Source organism: Schistocerca americana, chromosome 8 (genome assembly GCF_021461395.2).
Source record: "Schistocerca americana isolate TAMUIC-IGC-003095 chromosome 8, iqSchAmer2.1, whole genome shotgun sequence".
Taxonomy (NCBI): Eukaryota; Metazoa; Arthropoda; class Insecta; order Orthoptera; family Acrididae; genus Schistocerca; species Schistocerca americana.
This window is the reverse complement of record NC_060126.1, coordinates 209,093,607-209,116,780: the sequence shown is the minus strand read 5'-3', so window position 1 is coordinate 209,116,780 and position 23,174 is coordinate 209,093,607. Positions and strand designations below refer to the sequence as shown.

Sequence of the window (23,174 nt, the reverse complement as noted above, 5' to 3'; positions counted from 1 at the left end):
ATGGTGCTCATTTGAAGAAAGAACTCTGATATTTGCTACGATGAACGTTGTCACTCGGTCACTTCAAAGCGCTAACTGAAGGCAGCGGAAAATTGCAACGGGCACCTGTCTGGTAGACATTGGGCAGGTTTGCCACCCAGAGAGCACTTCACAGGGCACACAAAAGACACGGTCGCGGAAACGGATTAGGCGCAGGTCTCTTGGGTATAGCAACGTCGGTCGTAGCCAGGGGCTGAGGACAACAGACATCCGCTCTACCCAGGCCCTGCCAGATTCCAAGAATGTCAACAGACTTGAAGTTTTCAACATGCCTTGCTCATTATCCGCAGATGACATGCAGATATCCGTGCCGGTCGCGATTTTATCCGCCAAGTAACAAATACCGCGGATATCCGTGGATATCCGCATCCGCGCAGACCTCTACCTGCATCCTCTCTTTTGGACGCTATCAGTTTTCAACCTGAAGTGATAACAAAATTAATGACTCAGTTATTATCCCGAGTTTATAGCACTTCATTAAAATTATGGGTATGTCACTCAAATTTACCTTCTCTTCCAAGGAGCGTCGTTAATCTTTCCAGCTTATATGATACACTATGTGATCAAAACTATCCGGACACCCCAAAAACATACGTTTTTCATATTAGGTGCATTGTGCTGCCACCTACTGCCAGGTACTCCATATCAGCGGCCTCATTAGTCATTAGACACCGTGAAAGAGCAGGATGGAGCATTCCGCGGAACTCACGGACTTCGAACGTGATCAAGCGATTGGGTGTCACTTGTCTCATACGTATGCACGAGAGATTTCCACACTCCTAAACATCCCTAGGTCCACTGTTTCTGATGTGATAGTGAAGAGGAGACGTGAATGGACACAGCGTGAGTTGTTGACTGACAGAGACCGCCGACAGTTGAAGAGGGTCGTAATGTGTAATGGGCAGACATCTATCCAGACCATCACACAGGAATTCCAAATTGCATCTACTGCGAGTACTATGACAGTTAGGCGGGAGATGAGAAAACTTGGATTTCATAGTCAAACGGCTGCTCGTAAGCCACACATCACGCCTGTAAATGCCAAACGACGCCTTGCTTGGTGTAGTGTGACCTGTCCAACTTTCCAGTCCTGAGGCACAGATCTTTCGGCGAGCGAGCAGTTGCATATTCATTAACTTTGCTGTTCACACAGGCCCGAGAAGGGAAGTTTGCTGTGTGCACGCTGTCTGCTGTTCTGGAAGGTAACAACGAGTGTTCTCGCTGCTGCAGGCGTACCCAGCGGGCGACGATGAGTCGCAGGGAGGTGACCGCCGCATGCAGTACGTGGCCGCGGTGGTGGAGTACCCCGCGCTGGGAGACCCCACCAAGGAAGACCCTCAGCTCGTGATTGGCGCCAACTGCGAGCGCTACATCCGCTTCATGCGTCAAGCCCGCGACCAGGTGAGTCTCGGCTCGTGGCTGGACTGATTTCCCTACGTAGCTCACGGCAAATTTCTAAGGAAAGGCGCGGACGTTTGCCTTCACCATGTCGCGCAAACCCGAGCGAGTGCTCCACCTCTTAACGACCTCTTCATTGAATCCAAACCTTCCTGCTTCCTAGCATCCAGAGCTAGACCAGGACGGAGAAAGCAAGAACCTGCGTGCGGAATCTACTGTACGAGATGGTTATCAAAAATTCTCAAAATGAATTAATTAAAATTATTACGTCATATCCCGAGTTTTTCTGTACGGTCACCTTCTTGGAGGGTGAACACAACGGTCTTGACGTTTTTCTCACCCTGTTTAGATGTTTGGTGCCCCTTCCGATTCCACTCGAATCTCCTCCACTGTACCGAACCTTCACTCCTTCATTGGGAGAAGAAGCCATCACACGATAACTAAATCTACTGGGTACAACAGACGGGAAACAACTGTCACCTTGTTCTTAGTAAGAAAAATCCTGAATAGGCTGTATTCGACTGTGCATCGCCGTTGCGGAGTACCCAGTCGTTCATGGACGTTTTCTCTTCACGCCTTCCTTCACGCGTCTAAGAAAATCACGGTAGAACTCTTTATTTACTGTCTGATCATGAGGGTGAACTCTTTACGAGCAGCACCGTTAATATACAGGATGTGTGTTTTAACTTGAGACAGCAAAATATCTCTAAAATGACGCATCTTCAGAAAAAAATGTTCTACATGAAAAGTTAACATTAGTAAAGAGGACATCGTGTCTGCATTGTCGTGGAGGAGTCCTCAGATGTTCGTGGACGTTTTCCCATTACATCCTCCCTCAATCGTCTTAGAACATCGCGACAAAAGTCTTTATTTACTGTCTGACAAGGAGGGTGAACTATTTACGAACACTCCCGTCAATATACTAGCCATCTCCTGACCACCCTTCCTGTGTGGGTGGGGTCAACTTTGTATTTGCAAATGGGAACCCTCTCCACACCTCCATTTTTCTTGCATAGTCTGACTCTACACCAACCAAAATACCCGCAGTTTACTCACACCATTCTTTTCCCTTTGTGGTAGGCGGCACTATAATTGATAAATGTCAAGTGTGAAACTTCCTTTCTTTCAGGAGTGTTAGTTCTGCAAGGTTCGCAGGAGAGCTTCTGTTAAGATTGGAAGGTAGGAGACGAGGTGCTGGCAGGAGTAAAGCTGTGAGGACGGGGCGTGACTCGTGCTTGGGTAGCTCAGTTGGTAGAGCAGTTGCCCGCGAAAGGCAAAGGTCCCGAGTTCGAGTATCGGTCCGGCACACAGTTTTAATCTGCCATGAAGTTTCATATCGACTCCGCTGCAGAGTGAAAATCTCATTCTGCAAATGTCATGTGTGTTTGTTTTTGCAATTAAGAACCGACGCATCTGATTCTACATTTCACTTACGATGTAAATGTAAACCTTTGGCTGTGCTGTCTACGTTCGAAGTTTAGTGTAGCGAATTTGATTGTACAGTAAAATATGGTTAGCTTGGCAAATGGTTCAAATGGCTCTGAGCACTATGGGACTTAACAGCTGTGGTCATCAGTCCCCTAGAACTTAGAACTACTTAAACCTAACTAACCTAAGGACATCACACACATCCAAGCCCGAGGCAGGATTCGAACCTGCGACCGTAGCAGTCGCACGGTTCCGGACTGCGCGCCTAGAACCGCGAGACCACCGCGGCCGGCTATGGTTAGCTGTTTCGATGTCTGTTTAGAATCTACTTTTAGTTTGATCCAGGAACAACGATGAGGATGTAATAGCTGCCCATCGGGATGCTTCATATCCGTGATTCCTCTTGCCTCTCACCATTGGGATCCTTGATTTCGGCGAGTCTCTTTGCTTCTCAGCATCGGGATACTTGATTTCGGGGAGTATCCATGGCGGTTCGCCTATCACTATCACTTTATGGGGATTTTACCTTATTAGAATGATTGTGGTTTATATTCCGCAGGTAGCGCGTAGTGGCCAACGCGAGAGTTACGCCAGTTGGATAGAAATACTCACCGAAATCAGTCACTCCTGCAGACGGATGTGAGAGCGGCCACCAAAATCAAGCATTCCGATGGTTTGGGGACTTACTACAATCAATCCCGCAGGCAGCAGAAAACTGCTTTACCATACAAGTAACATATGGCCAGAAATAGTGGCTGGCCAAATTACTTGTACTGTACAATCACATTTGTAATACTCAAGGAACGTCTGAACATTTGTATCAACCGTTAGAACACAAAGCTGTACATGTACATCGTAAATGAGTTGTAAAATCATATCCGTCAGTTCTCAATTGCAAAAAACGGGACCCTTGATATTTGGCGATTACAGGACCATCTTCGACGAATGGAAAAGGATGGGTTGAGTGGACCGTACGTATCTTTGGCACAGAATCTGAATATTCAATAAAAACGGGCTGATCCCGTTTGAAAATACAATGCTGACCCTGCCCACGCAGGAGAGATGGTTAGGAGGTGGCCATTTGTAACACAGACAGATGTCTCCTGCACTAAAATTAACTTTGCACGTAGAACGTTTTTTTCCAAAAATATGTGTCTTTTTCGAGATAAATAGTTGTCTCAAGTTAAAACAGACACTAAGGAAAAGAAACAGTGATTTAATATTACTCTATCCGGAGGGCCACTGTTGCAGACAATGAGAGAACAAAGCAGGAGAATGACCGCCGACACCCTCTGTATGGTCATCAGGCAGCAAGATCCCGCCTTAAATCCCGCAAGAGTTTCCTTGCTAGGACTGCACCACTGGAGGCAGCACCAGAGGCAATTCGTCTTGCAACATGGAAGAGCTCTCTGCCCGTAGACGTCTCACCAAAAGAAGAACTAGCTCCTGGCGCAAACCTACAGTAGCCTGTATGGAGGTCCCTAAACCCCCAAAGAGTGGGCCTCCCCCAATGCAAGACCAACCGGAAGAAATGGGGAATCCTTCCAGCGAGCGCTGACACCTTTTGCGACTGCGGGACTGAAGAAGATCCAAGCCCCCTCCTGGACAACCCGTGCACAATACCAGATGTTTACGAAGGAAATGACAAAGCTATCGCAGCTGCTATTTTTGGAAATGCTGACGGGACACGGAAATGAATGAATGAATATTACTCTCGTTTTGTTGAGCTTTCTTTGGTTGAAGTAAAGAAGAACTCCTCCGATGTGACGATTGCTGGTAGTTTCAGGGTCATAGCCGTAAACACGACATGCATCACCGGTTAAAACTTCTGAAAGAGAGTTTGGATCGTCTCGAAGCAGTTGTTTAAGATTCGTACAGAAGTCCAAATGATGTTGCTTCTGACCATCTTGAAGCAGTCGCAGAATAAACTTCGCCGCAACCCTTCTCATGTTCAGTTCTTCCTGCAGAATACATTCACATGTACCACAACATATGCGCAAGATGGTGCTGAGGTCGTGGATGGTATGTCGGCAGTCTTACAGAAAGAGATCCTTCACTGCCTGAACATTTTCTGGTGTGGTGCCAGTTGACGTCCCATGTAGTACATTAGTGTTTTTTGTTTGTTGTACAAAACTGAGTTCACAGTGTTTTTCTGAAATTAAGGGAGAGCCCATTCATAGAGAACCACTTACAATTTTTTGAAAATTGTTAAAAATTTATTCTGTTGTTATTTCTACAATTGCCATAACTATAATATTTGCTTTACCTGCATAAATTAGTAACCCCGCTTAGTGTGTGTTAAGTGGAAGGTAACCATTACGTATAAGTGCGAGGGTGAGTGAAATGAAAATCTTAGATTTGTAATAACAAATCGAAATTTTGCGCTGTTATCCTGTAAGTTGGTAAGAGTGCTACAAACAGTGTGCAGAATGGCCTGTAGGTGGCAGCATAGTGCCGATGCACACATACCATCGCAGTATCAGTATAAATATGGCCGCCCCACTTGCGACTTGCACGAGGGAAGAACAGCGTTTTGTTATTGGGCTTTTGCGCAGTGAAACCTGTTGAAATTCGTCGACGAATAAAGGTTCAGTACGGTGATGCATGTTTGTCAGAGCAGCAAGTCTACGGATGGAGTAGGAAGTTCGCAAATGGTGTCACTTCAGTGGAAGATGCTCCTCGTCTAGGTCAGGCACAACGAGTTGTGACTCCACAGAGCGTTGCAGCAGTTGAAGCCATAGTGAAGGAAAACCGCCGAGTGACACTCAATGACGCAATGGGAGGAAAGAAGTTCCGTTCTGATGAAGAGGTACGCCACGCGGTGCATGAGTGGTTGCGCGGACTACCAAAAGAATTTTTTTCTAAAGGAATTTATGCAGTTTGTAAGCGCTGGAGGACTTCTACTGAGCGTGGGGGAGATCATGTTGAAAAATGATACAGCTTTGTACCACTTCTGCACAATAAATAATATTTTAGAAAATATTTAAGGTTTACATTTGACTCACCCTCATAGTACGAGAGAACCAAATCTGAACGATGTGGAGCTCCATTCGTGATTCCTTCCCATTAACAAAATTTTCTTTTCTTCCAGCCTCGTTCGAATTATTCTGTACCGCTACTTACATTGCTTTTTTTCTGGTTCGATTCAAATCAGTTTTTTGTAATACCATTGATTCCATTGAATTTAAGCTTTTCAAAGAAGAGTATTATTCTATGTTCAATCAAACGCCTTTGATGGATCGTAAAAAATGCTAACTGGCGATAGTTTGCTATTTAAGGTTAGTAATATTTAGTGAGTGAGTGTTAAATGCGAGTGGAACCGAAATAGCAATAAAACACGTAACTTATTTTCTAATTAAGTGGGGCACTAATAATCATTGCATTACTTTCCTGACTATTTTAGAAAACGAAGTCAGAAATGAAACTTCACGACAGTTATTCTGACGTGTTGTGTCGCGTTTCTTATTAATACTCGTAGATTGAGTTCTCTGAGGATGCAGGATCCGTATATGCTGTTACTTTTCAACAAACTGGTAAGCAGATAAGGATAATATACAAAAATAACAGTTCAACGATGAGGACACTTCGGCAACTTTGCGTACATATCTCAAAAACTCATTCGTGTTGCCCAGTAGCATATTTCAAAAGTAGCAGTTATCAACTGGCCAGACTACGTGCTACACGGATATAGCTTGGTGTTGTGGTTCCAGAGCGCCGACATCATCGTGTTCCCCGAGTGCGGGCTGACTTCGATGAACCTGCCGCCGACACGCGAGCAGCTGCGCAAGGTGCTGACGCCAATCCCAGAGCTGCAGAACAACCCGTGCGATGATGACACCGCTGCCCAGGTAAAGCCTCGCTTTTTGTTTGCAACAGAGTCCAAGTAAATGTTATCCTCAGACGTATATATCTGATCAAAATTATCGGACACGTATTAGCGGACATTAATATACACTACTGGCCATTAAAAATGCTACACCACGAAGATGAAGTGCTACAGACGTGAAATTTAACCGACAGGAAGAAGATGCTGTAATATGCAAACGATTAGCTTTTCACAGGATTCACACAAGGTTGGCGCCGGTGGCGACACCTACAACGTGCTGACGTGAGGAAAGTTTACAACCGATTTCTCATACACAAACAGCGGTTGACCGGCGTTGCCTGGTGAAACGTTGTTGTGGTGCCTCGTGTAAGGAGGAGAAATGCGTACCATCACGTTTCCGACTTTCATAAAGGTCGGATTGTAGCCCATCGCGATTGCGGTTTATCGTATCGCGACATTGCTGCTCGCGTTGGTAGAGATCCAATGACTGTTAGCAGAATATGGAAGCGGTGGTTCAGGAGGGCAATGCGGAACGCCGCGCTGGATCCCAACGGCCTCGTATCACTAGTAGTCGAGATGACAGGCATCTTATCCGCATGGCTGTAACGGATCGTGCAGCAACGTCTCGATTCCTGATTCAACGGATGGGGACGGTTGCAAGACAACAACCATCTGCACGAACAGTTCGACGATGTTTGCAGCAGCATGGACTATCAGCTCGAAAACCGTGGCTGCGGTTACCCTTGACGCTGCAACACAGACAGGAGCGCCTGCGATGGTGCACTCAACGACGAACCTGGATGCACGTATGGCAAAACGTCATTTTTTCGGATGAATCCAGGTTTTGTTTACAGCATCATGATGGTCGCATCCGTGTTTGGCGACATCGCGGTGAACGCACATTGGAAGCGTGTATTCGCCATCGCCATCCTGGCGTATCACCCGGCTTGATGGTATGGGGTGCCATTGGTTACACGTCTCGGTCACCTCTTGTTCGCATTGAAGGCACATTGAACAGTGGACGTTACATTTCAGATGTGTTACGACCCGTGGCTCTACCCTTCATTCGATTCCTGTGAAACCCCACATTTCAGCAGGATATTGCACGACCGCCTGTTGCAGGTCTTGTACGGGCCTTTCTGGATACAGAAGCCCTGGCCAGCACATTCTCCAGATCTCTCACCAATTGAAAACGTCTGGTCAATGGTGTCCGAACAACTGGCTCGTCACAATACACCAGTCACCTCTTGATGAACTGTGGTATCGTGTTGAAGTTGCATGGGCACCTGTACCTGTACACGCCATCCAAGCTCTGTTTGACTCAATGCCTAGGCGTATCAAGACCGTTATCACAGCCAGAGGTGGTTGTTCTGGGACTGATTTCTCAGGATCTATGCACCCAAATTGCGCGAAAAAGTAGTCACATGTCAGTTCTAGTATAATATCTTAGTCCAGTGAATACCCGTTTATCATCTGCATTTCTTCTTGGTGTAGCAATTTTAATGGCCAGTAGTGTAGACTGTGTCCACACGTCATCTTTATGGTGCCTTCAACTGGCTTGAACTTTCCTGTGGTCACTTTCAAAGAAGTATATGAATATCAGTGGAGGCATGACCAAAGAATGTAATGAAGTTCAGCGCTGGGGTTGGAAGCGAAGTTGACATTCTGACTCATCCCAAAGCTGTTGCATTCGGTACTTGTTAGGACTCTGCCAGTCCATTTCAGGAATTTTGTTGTCCACAAACCATTGCTCACAGATGCTGCTTTTCCATATCACATCAGCAACAGTTGTAGACGTGGGCTGTTATAGAATGGTTGAAATGTCCCGGATGGATTCTTTATATACATGACATCCAATAACTAGTCTACTTTGTAAGTCATTGAGTTCTTCTAACCGAACCACTGTACAGTTACTGCTTCTCTACTGCCACTGCTCAGCTGCTTGCATGAGTGCGTGTTGAAGCCCATTTTTACTAAAGGTACTTTGTAGGGGGCACATTGTGCCCACGTGGGAGCGATCTAGGTGCTTGTAAAACAATAAACTGGTAGCCAAGATCGCAGGAATTATTTTTATTCCATGATTACCGGTTATGGCGAAACTAAAGTCGCCATCATCGGATCTTAGGACAGTACCTAGCTTGCGCTTTATGTGATGGAGACGCTTAACATTTATAATCTCATCTCTCTTGGACGCCTATGTGCTACTTACGACAATTTTGTAAGGCCTGCGTGTTACAGGCAACTATTTACATCACCATTGTTTGCCTTGATGTTGTAACTTGTATGTGTCCTAAGATCGGATGTTAGCGGCTTTAGTTTCGTCAAAACCGGTAATCATGGAATAAAAAGAGTTCCTGCAATCTTGGCTACCAGTTTATTGTTTTACTGAAGGTGCGGTGGATTTTTACTAATGCCTTCTGTCTACGGTAGGGGATGCGAAGTGAAAGGGTTTACTAACATGTGTAAGTGTCCTTGCAAATGTGTTATTGTTCTATGTTTAGTGTGAGATTTGGTGTGGTTTTTTGTGCTCTGAAGTGACGAGAGGTTATGTTCCTTGGGTTTTCGTAATTAATCTAGTGATGAAATGAGGCAGAGTGGTTAGTTTTCTGTTTTGTCTTAAAATGATTGCGTTCTGTTCCGAATGACAGTGGTGATGGATGGCACGTTTGCGTCAGTGACACTGCCACGCTCCCCGCCTCCTTTTATATACTGGCGGGTCCGCATTACGTGATATTTAGCAGTCAGTTCAGCATTACACAGAGCTGCCTGGATACCTTTGATTAGATAGTGTATATGGACACTGAGAGCTACGCTAGCCCTGGTGTCACTGGAAGCGGTTTACCCACACTGCGCACGAACCACATGGTAGTCTTTCGGACCCTGCGCTGTTAGGATCCCGCTACAGACTGTCTATTTGAGTATTTACATACTCCAATGCTTTTTTTCTCTTCCACCAAATGTTGCAGAGCTACGCTTTACAGCTACCGCCTCAAAGCCGGTATATTACGACATTGTACTCTGTGGCACAGACTCACGTAGCGAAATTTTGTCCTGTCCAGATACAAATGTTATACATTTATAATACCAGGCTGTTTTCATTTTAAACTGATAAACTTGTCTTCGCTCCCAGCAACCGGCAACGGTAATTAGGGCGATGAAAAAAATCTGGAACAGTGACTACCTTACTATGTCCACTTATTGAAAACCAAAGTAAGAAAGTCTTGGTCACTTGGTCAGGTTAATTGTATTCACGGAATTATTTTGGTAGTAGTCCAAAACGTTTATATGCATTTGCTGCGGGAAGACGTTTCATTCGTGAACAACGGTCTTTCCACGTGGTACGAATGGAGCTAATGAAAGTTAACAATGACAAGTACTTTTATTGTATTGAGTAATGTTGATTGTGTTCCTCAGATTATAACGGTTCGAAAATCAAGACGAATATAATCTGTTAGTGCTAAAAACGCTAAAATAATATTTTATTATAGATTATCTTCAAATGTAACCTGGAAGTAACATGTTGTTGTTGTTGTGGTCTTCAGTCCTGAGACTGGTTTGATGCAGCTCTCCATGCTACTCTATCCTGTGCAAGCTTCTTCATCTCCCAGTACCTACTGCAACCTACATCCTTCTGAATCTGTTTAGTGTATTCATCTCTCGGTCTCCCTCGACGATTTTTACCCTCCACGCTGCCCTCCAATACTAAATTGGTGATCCCTTGATGCCTCAGAACATGTCCTACCAACCGATCCCTTCTTCTAGTCAAGTTGTGCCACAAACTTCTCTTCTCCCCAATCCTATTCAATACCTCCTCATTAGTTACGTGATCTACCCACCTTATCTTCAGCATTCTTCTGTAGCACCACATAATATGTTTTAAAAATGTCACCCGCATTTATTTTTTAAAAGGAACTGACATAATTAGACAGAATATATGTCGAGGAGCATTCAGCAAGCAGGTGTGCTGGGCACACTATAACTGACCCGAAAAATAATTCATTTGCCTTAAAACAGACATTCCAACTTACATCCTCCGCAACCAGGATGAGAATTTCTGCTGCTTGTCTTTCTGACTGCCAAACCCTTGCTTGGCCAGCAACGTCGCCGAATCTCTTCCCAGTTGAGAACGTTTGAAGCCTCATGGGTAGCGCCCTCCAATCAGCTCTGTATCTTGACTATCTAACTTACCAGTTGGACAGACTTTGGCACGATATCCTTCTGGGGGACATTCGACAATGCCAAACTGAATAATTGTTTGCATACAGGCCAGAGGTTGACAACACGTTACTGACTTGCTCAACTTGTGAAGACCTTTCTCTTGAATGAATCATCCAGTTTTCTGAAACTGCAATCATTTGTTTGTCTGGATATGTCATCACAGCCATCGATTTCCATCTCACTTTGATAATTCTTTCTTGGTGCATCTTCCTTCTTTTTAGTGTATTTTGCCCACGCTGTACATGTGTTACAGCCAATGGGAGACCTCCCACAAAATTTGCTGAACTCATTTTATATTCAAGACTGAATTTTTGACTTGGCAGCGAATTGAGGACAGTTTCGAAATTTCCTGACGCGTTAAAGCTGTGTTCGACAACAGGAACCGATTCTTGCACACACTCTTACCGAATAATCCATTTATTTTCTTTCAATTTGACCTTCTCCAGTTTAGCGTCCCTACCATTTAATAACATGAATCTCCTACGAAACATCTTTTTCTAATCGAATAAAATTTAACTTGAAAATTAAATTCTGCTAGAAGTGCTAGAACTTTTCTCGAAATCTTCTTGAATCCCTAGATTATTATCCAAATCTAACTTGTACAGAAGTAAAAACATTGCACCCACAAAGTCTTTCCCGAAATTAAAATTTTGGGAACTGCATTATTCTTTGAGAACAAAACTAAAACCCATTCCAACCCAAATAAACCAAAATACACTTTTTAAAAACTTAACAAAAATAAGCCTCACATTTTTTTTCTAGTTTCGCAAAGCAAAGATCTTTACCAGAAGACGAGGTGATTTTTTGACCTGCTAAAAAAGATAAAATCCTCTTTAAATACAGTCCTTTGATGATTCATGGCGATTCGGTGGGTACAATGCAGCTCTTGTTTCTCTTTATCTCTCCCGTTCTCCGATCACCTGGTAGAAGTCCGGAAAACTTTGAAGGTCTGCCTGTTGTATCGATGCAGTCCTGTATTCATTTTCTGTACTTGGGATTTTGTTTTAGTCTGAAATATTCTGTGCTTGAAATTTGCAAGGTAGTCTAGGTCTATGTGCTATGTATTGTGTAGTGCACAGTCTCTACAAGTAACGAAGTGGCCCTTTTGGTTCTTGGTGCGAGGAACCAGTGACGCCCTGATTCGGTGATGTCTGTTGTAACGAAGGGTTCATGCCAATAGTATCCGCCACATTTTTTCTGGTACATTTCTATGTTTCGATTTGTGTCTCATGTACAGATCTGTGGCACTGGGAGTCAATTATTTGGCACTCATCGCATAAGGGTGTTTGTGACTCGCAAGCCATCCTCCCAGCTTCAGTTAAGGCTGCACTTATGAATACCCTTAGATATACGCTACCTGTTCAAAAGTTCAGTGGACATTAATAAGGAGTGTGTCCGCATTTCGCCTTTGTGGTGGCTTAAGTTCTCCTGAGGACACTTACAACGAGGTGTCAGAATGTATGGAGAGGTGTAGCAGCACATTCTTCCTCAAGAACCTAAACCAGAGAAGGTAGTCAAGTTGGGCGCTGGGGTCCACGTCCTAACCCATCCCAAAGGTCTTCCATTGGGTTCAGATCGTCACTCTGGGCAGACTAATCCATGTCAGGAACGTTATTGTCCACGAACCTTTGCCTCACAAATACTGTCGTACAAAAGGATACCTTGTCAGACTGGTATAGGTATATCTCCGGTAGCCCATCAAGAAAAGTGGGACTGCAGCCGGACACGAAGTACTTGAATAATGTTAACAAAACTAGGGGCTGTATTTGAATCAAACGTCGTTTATGCTTTTTAACATCTGCTACCAATTTCGACACCAAATGGTGTCATCTTCAGGCTGCAAGTATAAACTGCCATCCATAACCGTTTTCATGTGGACAGGACAGGACAAAATTAATTGGACAGGACAGGACAAAATTAATTGGATTCCGTACCTTCCCTGGCAATAACAAGCTCAGCACGGTCTGACCATTCTGTTCATTGCACGTGAAAACCGTTGCGGATGGCAGGTTATACTTGAGGCCTGAAGATGACGCCATTTGGTCGAAACTGGTAGCAAGCGTCAAAAAGAATAGACGACATTGGATTCAAATACAGCCGCTGGTATTGCTATCTTTATTCAAGTGATACAGTTAACCGTCTCCGAACTGTTCCTCTACTGTACACAGTTTACAACACTGCAAAATGTGTTCACATCCTTCCACCTTTAGCCGTGTTCATATCCTTCAACATTTAGCGTTTGCATTTTCTTAAGCCCAAGAAGACGACTACACGCTAATCACGAAGTGCACTTCCATACCGTAGCACCATCTCCCCCTTACCTCACTGCTGGCGCTACACATATGGCAGGTATGTTCCCCGGGCATCCGCCAAACTAAAACCTTTCCATCGGATTGCCACATAGTAAAGGGAGATTAATCACCCCAAATCATTCGTTTCCAGTCCAGTGACATCTGTCTTTATACCACCTGAAGCGTCGCTTGACATTTACAGAAATGTGTGAAGCTGCTCGACCATTGAGCAGTCACTGTGTCAGCTGGACTGCTGGCGGGAGTCTAATATTCAGGAGTGAGTCCTTCAACTGAGTTCAAGTTTTTTTTACAACCACTTCCGAGATACTCGACGGTTTGTGTCAGTCGGTACATAAAGCGTACCTGGTCTCCGTTTAGCTTTGATTGTTCTTTGGCGATTGCACTTCGCAATCACATCGCCACCAGTCGACCTGGAGTACTTTACAAGGGTTGAAGTTTCCCTGGTGGATTTGTTACTCAGGTAGCATCAATTGAGGAACCCATGTTCGAAGTTAACGAGCTCTTCTGACCGACCTCTTCTGCTGTTACTCTCTAGTGGCAACGTAACATTACCATCCTCCTTTTACATTGGTGGGTCCGCCTCTCATTGACATCTAGTGGTCAGTTCCGCATTACATATCTATGCCCGGATACTTTTGATCAAATAGTGTACATACATTACCAATTTAATTTAGCGGACACGTCCGTAAAATTTTTCTCGTTTGTGTCCTAGAGCTGAATTTCTTCTGACTGAAGCTTTATGATCTGGTTTTGTGCCGTGAAACTGACGGAAGCCGCAGGATGACTGCCTGCGTATTTTCGTTCCAGGCAACCTCTTTATAAGCCAAGAATAGCGGGCGTAATTGACTTCAGACTGGCGGAGTAGGACCGGAAATAGTGTTAGTGTGACGCTCGTAGTCCATAAAGTGTTTAGGAAACTCGCCTACGAGAGGGGAGTGCTATTAGCCACAGTCTGCCGCGGAGGCTGCTGTGACGTTACCGGCAGTGCGCCACGCACAAAATTCTCCACTTCCTGCTGCTTTCTATTTAGTTACCGTACTGGCGTTGCTGCGTAATAACTCGTAGTATAGTATTTTGAAAGCTGATATGAAAGAGATTTTGATAAGAAGCTTAGTTCTACTGCAGTAAACCAGAGGCAAAGTTCCTCGTTCTGTTTCTAGACGGGTCAATCGGAGACGACCGACTGCCGTGTCACCCTCTGCCAGTGACGTCATTGGATGCGATATGGCGGGGCGTGTGGTCATCTCACCACTCTCCCGGTCATTGTTGTCACTGATATGGAGTGACAATCGTCTTCGGCCCCTGTGGGTTGAGAGCTCCTTACAACCAGGTGGACAATCCGCATATATATGTCAACAAATCCGACAACTTCCTCACTGCGCAAGTACAAACACGACGACTCCTTTCTGACATTCTGTGACGTCATCACGTCGATCCATCTTACTTCCCTTACTCCATACACCCCACTGACACATACTCAACACTTCACTGGCATGACATCCATCATCGGGGGAGGGTCACATGACAGCCTGGAACCACTCCTACACCACCTACAGCGCTCCAAAGTAAACACTAGATGACTATTAATTTGCCAGTGAGCTTCGGTTTCGAAGTGCTGTAGTCCTCTCATGTACCAACGTGTACTGCTGTCTATCAGATGAGGCGAGCTCTTTCCCACGCTTAGAGCTTCCGACTGGAGTTTCCCAACACCTACATTAATATCTGTGAGCTGCGACATGCGGAAAACGGTGGTGCAAATCGCTCTGAGCACTATGCGACTTAACTTCTGAGATCATCAGTCGCCTAGAACTTAGAACTAATTAAACCCAACTGACCTAAGGACATCACATGGTGGTGCACATTAGGGTTATCGTTTCAGCACTGCGTACCGAGGACGTTGTTCAGCATGGTATACCAATTTATCCATCACTGAACTGCCGAGGGATCTGCTGAATTTATATTTATCGCTATGCTGTTACAAGCCGTAGGACTGCTCATCAACATGTTGTCGAACACGTCAGTAGACTCTGAAAGTGATGGTGTTTCCGGAAAAAAGTACTAAACGCTCACCCTTAACGGTGTAGCAAGTTAAAAGCACAGTGCCTGCACAATCATAGAAATGGGACGACTCATGCCCGGACACACACGATCTGGACACGCCATGCCCATCCTACACCTTCCAGTCAGACCAATGACTGCACGTGCTGTGTCGACAGCCGAGCTCCGCGTCAGTCCCGATTATTCCCTTCGTAAAATGATTGGTAGCCAGTCTTTCCAACACAATAGCTATTATTCGAATTATTCATAAATAATACTTACTAGTCCAAACCCGCCATGGTAACCGAGAGCACTAACGCGCTGCTTCCTGGACTTCGGTAGGCCCGCCGGTCCCGGATCGAATCGGTCCGGATGTGGTTTTTAGGCGGTTTTCCACATCCCGCTAGGTAAATACTGGACTGGTCGCCACGTTCCGCCTCAGTTACACGGCTCGCAGACACCTGAACACATTCGCACTATTCCATGGATTACACTAGTTGCAGACAGTTGGGGTACACTAATTCATTCCCGGGAGGGGGGGGGGGATACATCTGGCTACCCCTTCAAATTAACATGCCATGTCCGGTTAACCAGCAGACCCCGCAAGTTGGGATTAAATGCTAGGAAAGAGAGAATACTTTCCAGTCCAAGAAAAGTAAGGAGAAAGAGGTTCAAATGGTTCAAGTGGCTCTGAGCACTATGGGACTTAACTGCATTGGTCATCAGTCCCCTAGAACTTAGAACTACTTAAACCTAACTAACCTAAGGACATCACACACATCCATGCCCGAGGCAGGATTCGGACCTGCGACCGTAGCGGTCGCGCGGTTCCAGACTGTAGCGCCTAGAACCGCTCGGCCACTCTGGTCGGCGAAGAAAGAGGATCTGGTTGACTGCGATGATAGCTTGGACGCTCTGGTCAATAAACAACAGTGTGTCGTCTCGTTAAAAAATTATATCCAGAAGTAAAAAGCACATGAGTTGAAGAATAAACCAAAAGCTGTGAGATGAAGACGGACATTAACAAGACGAAGAGGTTGACAGTTAACTTCGTCATGTCTGTATACAGGTTAAACAGCTTCATTACTCACAAATGTAGCAAAGACTGCTGTTTCAATGATGAAGTGGCCATCTTTTCACTTAAACAGCTTCCTTTGCTGTGACGCAACAGCAGGCTGCTAAGCGCTGGCAGGAGTATTCCTCGCATTGCAAGAAATGATCACTGGCAAGTCGACAGTAAAACTTTTAGCAGGCTTATTGCTCTTCATTTGAATCAACATTTAATTCAAGAAAATGGGCTAGCAAAATATTCAAAATTGAAAGGATGCACAAAATGAAAGGGATATACGAGGGCAGTTCAATAAGTAATGCAACACTTTTTTTTCTGAAACAGGGGTTGTTTTATTCAGCATTGAAATACACCAGGTTATTCCCTAATCTTTTAGCTACACAACAGTATTTTTCAACGTAATCTCCATTCAATGCTACGGCCTTACGCCACCTTGAAATGAGGGCCTGTATGCCTGCACGGTACCATTCCACTGGTCGATGTCGGAGCCAACGTCGTACTGCATCAATAACTTCTTCATTATCCGCGTAGTGCCTCCCACGGATTGCGTCCTTCATTTTGCCAAACATATGGAAATCCGACGGTGCGAGATCGGGGCTGTAGGGTGCATGAGGAAGAACAGTGCACTGAAGTTTTGTGAGCTCCTCTCGGGTGCGAAGACTTGTGTGAGGTCTCGCGTTGTCATGAAGAAGGAGAAGTTCGTTCAGATTTTTGTGCCTACGAACACGCTGAAGTCGTTTCTTCAATTTCTGAAGAGTAGCACAATACACTTCAGAGTTGATCGTTTGACCATGGGGAAGGACATCGAACAGAATAACCCCTTCAGCGTCCCAGAAGACTGTAACCATGACTTTACCGGCTGAGGGTATGGCTTTAAACATTTTCTCGGTAGGGGAGTGGGTGTGGCGGCACTCCATTGATTGCCGTTTTGTTTCAGGTTCGAAATGATGAACCCATGTTTCATCGCCTGTAACAATCTTTGACAAGAAATTGTCACCCTCAGCCACATGACGAGCAAGCAATTCCGCACAGATGGTTCTCCTTTGCTCTTTATGGTGTTCGGTTAGACAACGAGGGACCCAGCGGGAACAAACCTTTGAATATCCCAACTGGTGAACAATTGTGACAGCACTACCAACAGAGATGTCAAGTTGAGCACTGAGTTGTTTGATGGTGATCCGTCGATCTTCTCGAACGAGTGTGTTCGCACGCTCCGCCATTGCAGGAGTCACAGCTGTGCACGGCCGGCCCGCACGCGGGAGATCAGACAGTCTTGCTTGACCTTGCGGCGATGATGACACACGCTTTGCCCAACGACTCACCGTGCTTTTGTCCACTGCCAGATCACCGTAGACATTCTGCAAGCGCCTATGAATATCTGAGACGCCCTGGTTTTCCGACAAAAGAAACTCGATCACTGCCCGTTGTTTGCAACGCACATCCGTTACAGACGCCATTTCAACAGCTCCGTACAGCGCTGCCGCCTGTCGGAAGTCAATGAAACTACACGAGACGAAGCGGGAATGTTTGAAAATATTCCACAAGAAATTTCCGGTTTTTTCAACCAAAATTGGCCGAGAAAAAAAATGTGTTGCATTACTTATTGAACTGCCCTCGTATAAGGTAACAAAAACTATTAACAATGGAAAGGGCATATCAAGAAGTGTAAAATCAATGCATTTCAACATGGTAGTGAAAGCAGCAACAAAAAATATTAGCAATGGAAAGGGCATATCAAGAACTGAAAAGCAATGCATTACAATATGGTAGTGAAATCAGAATGCCTCTACGCAAGTGAATGCCTAGCACTGAATTACAAATTGGACAAATCACAAACACTATAGAAAAGAATTTTAACGAAAAATTTAAGTCTAATAAGAAACACAGAGCTCTGAAAATTAAGAATCAACGACGAAATACAACAAAATATACAAAAGAGCAAAAACAAGAGGAAAGAGAAGGAGCTCAATAACGAAGTAGCCTCTCCCTGCTTCTGTTTAACATAGTGTTAGACAAAGTTATCAGAGAATGAAGGAAGGGGTACAAATATCACGACCTCGGGACAGAGAATCAAAATGGGGTGCCAAATTCGTGCTGACGATCTATCTACCTTCACTATGACTATTGAAGAAATCAATCATAGAATCAAAAATATTGTATAAGAAGACTCATTTGATGGAAAACTTAGATCAAAGTATCATAAATACACCACTACACACGGAGTGTGGGATAACTTCATAAGTGTCTTCTTTTAAGTATATTGGAGAATTCATCTGGACTAGCCAATTTAGAAAGAACCAGCAAACTTAAGAAAGCACACAGAATAACAAGGAGTAATTGTGATGAACGAATGATAACCCGTAATGCAAAACTTCGACATTATAAGGCAGCTTTGTTCCTGAAGTATTGTATACCTCACAAACTACATATCTAGGAACCCACTAAAAAACTGATATGCAATTAGAAAGGAATTTCTTAGACTAAATTATGGTTGTATCTGCTTTAAAAGAAAAGCTCCACATACACAGCAACAGACAAGTTCACTGATTGGTTAGGTAGAAAACTGTTGAAGTTGTATTGTCACATCCATAGAATGGACAACACTAGATTAATTTAAAAAATATTTAATACAATAAATTCGAAAAAGGTAAAGATAATTTGGTCCGAAGAGATAAGCAGGACTAGAAGTGACGCCACAGAAGACACCATCAGAGGACATTAAGTCATTTAAATCCTAGTTACAAATTCGCAAAGGAAGCTAAAAATACCAGACGAAAATAGTGGACAGAAGAACGCAAGAAACAATGCTGCGAACCTCTGAAGAGAGTTTGGGGAGAGAATGAGAAAAGGAAGCTGTCAGAGCAAGCTAACAAGATCAAACGTGCCCTTAAACTGGGCATAACGAATAAAGAAGAAGAAAAAGAAAAGACTCTTACTTTTTGGACGTCTGTACAGATGAATGACAATAGGCTGATCGAGACGTGTAACCAATGGCATCCCATACCATCACGCCGGGTGATACGCCAGTATGGCGATGACGAATACACGCTTCCCCTGTGCGTCCATAGCGATGTCGCCAAACACGGATGCGACCATCATGATGCTGGTAACAGAACCTGGATTCATCCGAAAAAATGACGTTTTGCCATTCATGTAGCCAGGTTCGTCGTTGAATACACCATGCCTGTGATGAAGCGTCATGGGTAACCGCAACCATGGTCTCCGAGCTGATAGTCCATGCTGCTGCAAACGTCGTCGAACTGTTCGCGCAGATGGTTGTTGTCTTGCAAACGTCCCCATTTGTTGACTCAGGGATCGAGACGTGGCTGCACGATCCGTTAAAGCCATGCGAATAAGATACCTGTCATCTCGACTGCTAGTGATACGAGGCCGTTGGGATCCAGCACGGCGTTCCGTATTACCCTCCCGAACCCACCGATTCCATATTCTGCTAACAGTCATTGGATCTCGACCAACGCGAGCAGCAATGTCGCGATACGATAAACCGCAATCGCTATAGGCTACAATCCGACGTTTATGAAAGACGGAAACGTGATGGTACGCATTTCTTCTCCTTACACGAGGCATCACAACAACGTTTCACCAGGCAACGCCGGTCAACTGCTGTTTGTGTATGAGAAATCGGTTGGAAACTTGTTGTAGGTGTCGCCACCGGCGCCAACCTTGTGTGAATGCTCTGAAAAACTAATCATTTGCATATCACAGCATCTTCTTCCTATCGGTTAAATTTCACGTCTGTAGCACGTCATATTTATGGTGTAGCAATTATAATGACCAGTAGTGTATGTCCCACGTTTTGTAATGTCCAGGGCATAATCACAAATCGCGGTGACTTTACTTGTCATTTCTGTTCGTCTCATGGCATGTTTCTTTCAGTTACTTTCTGTGCTATACTGTAGCAGTTCTTTCTTCTACGGTCCAGCTTTCATCGAACTGTGTCACTTGCCAGTGACTCATCGGGCGAAAGTTACGTTTTGCAAGCTAGTGTATGAATTATTGGAGAAATAGAAGAAGGCCGATGATAAGAAATCGAAACTGTGACGTGGTTTCTAGCTGAGCTTTTTGCGATGAGCAAAGTAGAGGTGAAGCAGCGAACGGCGGCTCGGAGCAGCCACCTCGGTCGCCCGCAGTGGTATGCAGCGCGAGAGCGGTTGGCACGGCGCGGCGTTTTGGCCGCTAACCGGCCGACTCTGACTCGCAGGCAATTAGACGCTAATCAGTCGCTCAAAGCCCCGAGTCTCCGCACCCTCCCCTCTGCCGCCGCCCTCTAACTGCGGAGCCGCTACTCCGCCGCAAGTAACGCACCGAGTTAGCGGGGCCACTGCACGGGCAACTGGCACGATCTGGGACGCCTCCGCTGTCTGCTAGCTACCGTAACGAGCCACGGCTGCAGTGTGTGTTGTACCTGACGTTGCCGCACTTTGCATATTAATGTATTTCGTGACATGTAAAATGGTTCAAATCGTTCTAATCACTATGGGACTTAACGTCTGAGGTCATAGACTTTAAACTACTTAAACCTGACTAACCTAAGGACATCACACACATCCATGCCCGAGGCAGGATTCGAACCTGCGACCGTAGCAGCCGCCTGGTTCCGGACTGAAGCGCCTAGAACCGCTCGTACGTTATGTATACTAATTTAGATACAATCTACACTACTAAACCGCTGCCCTGAAACCCAGTATCACTTGCAGGTTGCCTGTCTAATGGATTCCAGGGGCAACAAATATTTGACTATCAATATTTCATATAGAAAAATGTTCAAATGTGTGTGAAATCCTATGGGACTTAACTGCTAAGGTCATCAGTCCCTAAGCTTACGCACTACTTAACCGAAATTATCCTAAGGACAAACACACACACCCATGCCCGAGGGAGGACTCGAACCTCCGCCGGGACCAGCCGCACAGTCCATGACGGCAGGTTATGCATGGGGCCTGAAGATGAAGCCATTTGGTCGAAACTGGTAGCAAGTGTCAAAAAATTAAATAAAATAAAATAAACGACATTGCATTCAAATACAGCCGCTGGTATTGTTATCTTTATTCAAGTGATGCAGTTATCGCGCATGGTGTAGGTTGAGTCCGTTTACAACCTGCACCATGCAAGTAACGAGCAGCCCTTAGGGGCTCGCCATCACAGTATTTTTATCTTCAATTTCTTTGTGACTAATGCCCTTTTGGCATATTTATTATTTTATAAATGAAATATAAGTACTGCCAGTCTTTCACGATAATTCCGTACTTATAATTTGTATCATACGTTTTTAGACATAATTCTGTGACCATATTATAGACCATTCTTTGGTTTAAATTCTGAGAAAGACACTCCTAGCAGTGTCGAAACCTGGTTAATTCGTTAAAAATTAGTGACTGAGGGCTGTTTTCTTTTAATTGTAACTATTCACAGTCTCTGAACGTGCAGCCATGTACAAAAATTTTGTAATAATAATATGTTTTTCGCAAAAGCTTACTTGTCTTGGAGACCATTTGGCTTTTGAAGGCATTGCGGGTTGCATAAAACCCATAGGTAGCGGGCAGCTGAATCGCCCTGTTCAATCCGAGCTTGTGCACTATCTCTAATAACTGCACTGTCAACAGGATGTAAAAACACAATTTTCCTTCCTTCCATCCTTCCTTCGAATATAATTACATGATACACACTAGACTATGCGACAAGATTTCTCTCTTTTGGGCTGAAACACCATTACCTTCTGCTATCCGTCCATTACTCGTGTACACAGAACAGCATAACTGCAGTGGAATCGTCCATATACGACAGGTGGAGCAGCCCAGTGTAAAAAGAAGCAGGGAGTATTGTGCATTCAGTAGCGAATCAGCAACAGCAGAATGTTTCGGTCAGGTGTGTTCAATGACTTCGAACATGTACTAGTCATTGGATGTCATCTGAGTAACAAGTACTACAGGGAAATTTCAACCTTTGTAAAACTGTCCAGATCGACTGTGGGTGATGCGATAGTGAAGCAGGCATAGGAATCAAGAACCATAGCTAAACAGAGATCAGGCTGACGCCATGTACTGATGAACTGGGGCCGTCGAGCGTTGCACACGGTGGCTGTAAAAAATTGCATGAAGTTGGCGAGAAGAATCACTTGTGAGTTCCAAAGTCCAACTAGCCCAGTGACTGTTCTTAGGGAGCGAAAAGGTTAGAGTTAAGTGGTCGAGCAGTTCGTCATAAGCCACACAAAGCGCGAGAGCGACGGCACTGGACACTGGACGACTGGAAACGAATGATTTGAAATGATGAATCACGCACTGCCCTTGACAATCCGATGGAGGGGTATGGGTTTGAGGAATACCTGCAGATCGTTACCTGCTACCGTGTGTAGTGCCAACACTGAAGTATGTACCAGGTGCTCTTAAGATATGGGGATGTTTTTTGTGGTTAGGGTGTTAACTGTTTATTACGCTTAAGAAAAGGCAAAATGTGGAAGGCCGTAGACACATTTTACAGCAATGTGTGTTGGGTACAGTGGACGACGATGGATCTTTGTATCAGCATGACAATGCATCCTTTTTATTGTAAAGCAGAATCTGTGAAGCAAATAGTCTGTGGACAGTTGTTGTTGTAGTTGAGGTCTTCAGTCCAGAGACTGGTTTGATGCACCTCTCCATGCTACTCTATCCTGTGCAAGCTTCTTCATCTCCCAGTACTTACTGCAACCTACACCCTTCTGAATCTGCTTAGTGTATGCACCTCTTGGTCTCCCTCTACGATTTTTAGCCTCTACGCTGCCCTCCAATGCTAAATTGGTGATCCCTTGATGTCCTACCAACCGGCCCCTTCTTCTTGTCAAGTTGTG

The 23,174-nt window shown here is 44.8% G+C and overlaps 1 protein-coding gene across 1 annotated transcript in view; it reads left to right on the top strand.

Annotated features, from left to right (window-relative positions):
• LOC124544640 (vanin-like protein 3) overlaps nucleotides 1-23,174 on the top strand; it is a 151,502-nt gene that overhangs the window by 100,869 nt on the left and 27,459 nt on the right. Inside the window, exons 3-4 of the mRNA XM_047123251.1 lie at nucleotides 1,270-1,440; nucleotides 6,576-6,713. Coding sequence (XP_046979207.1) covers nucleotides 1,270-1,440; nucleotides 6,576-6,713 — 309 coding nt within the window. The remainder of the gene's footprint in view (nucleotides 1-1,269; nucleotides 1,441-6,575; nucleotides 6,714-23,174) is intronic.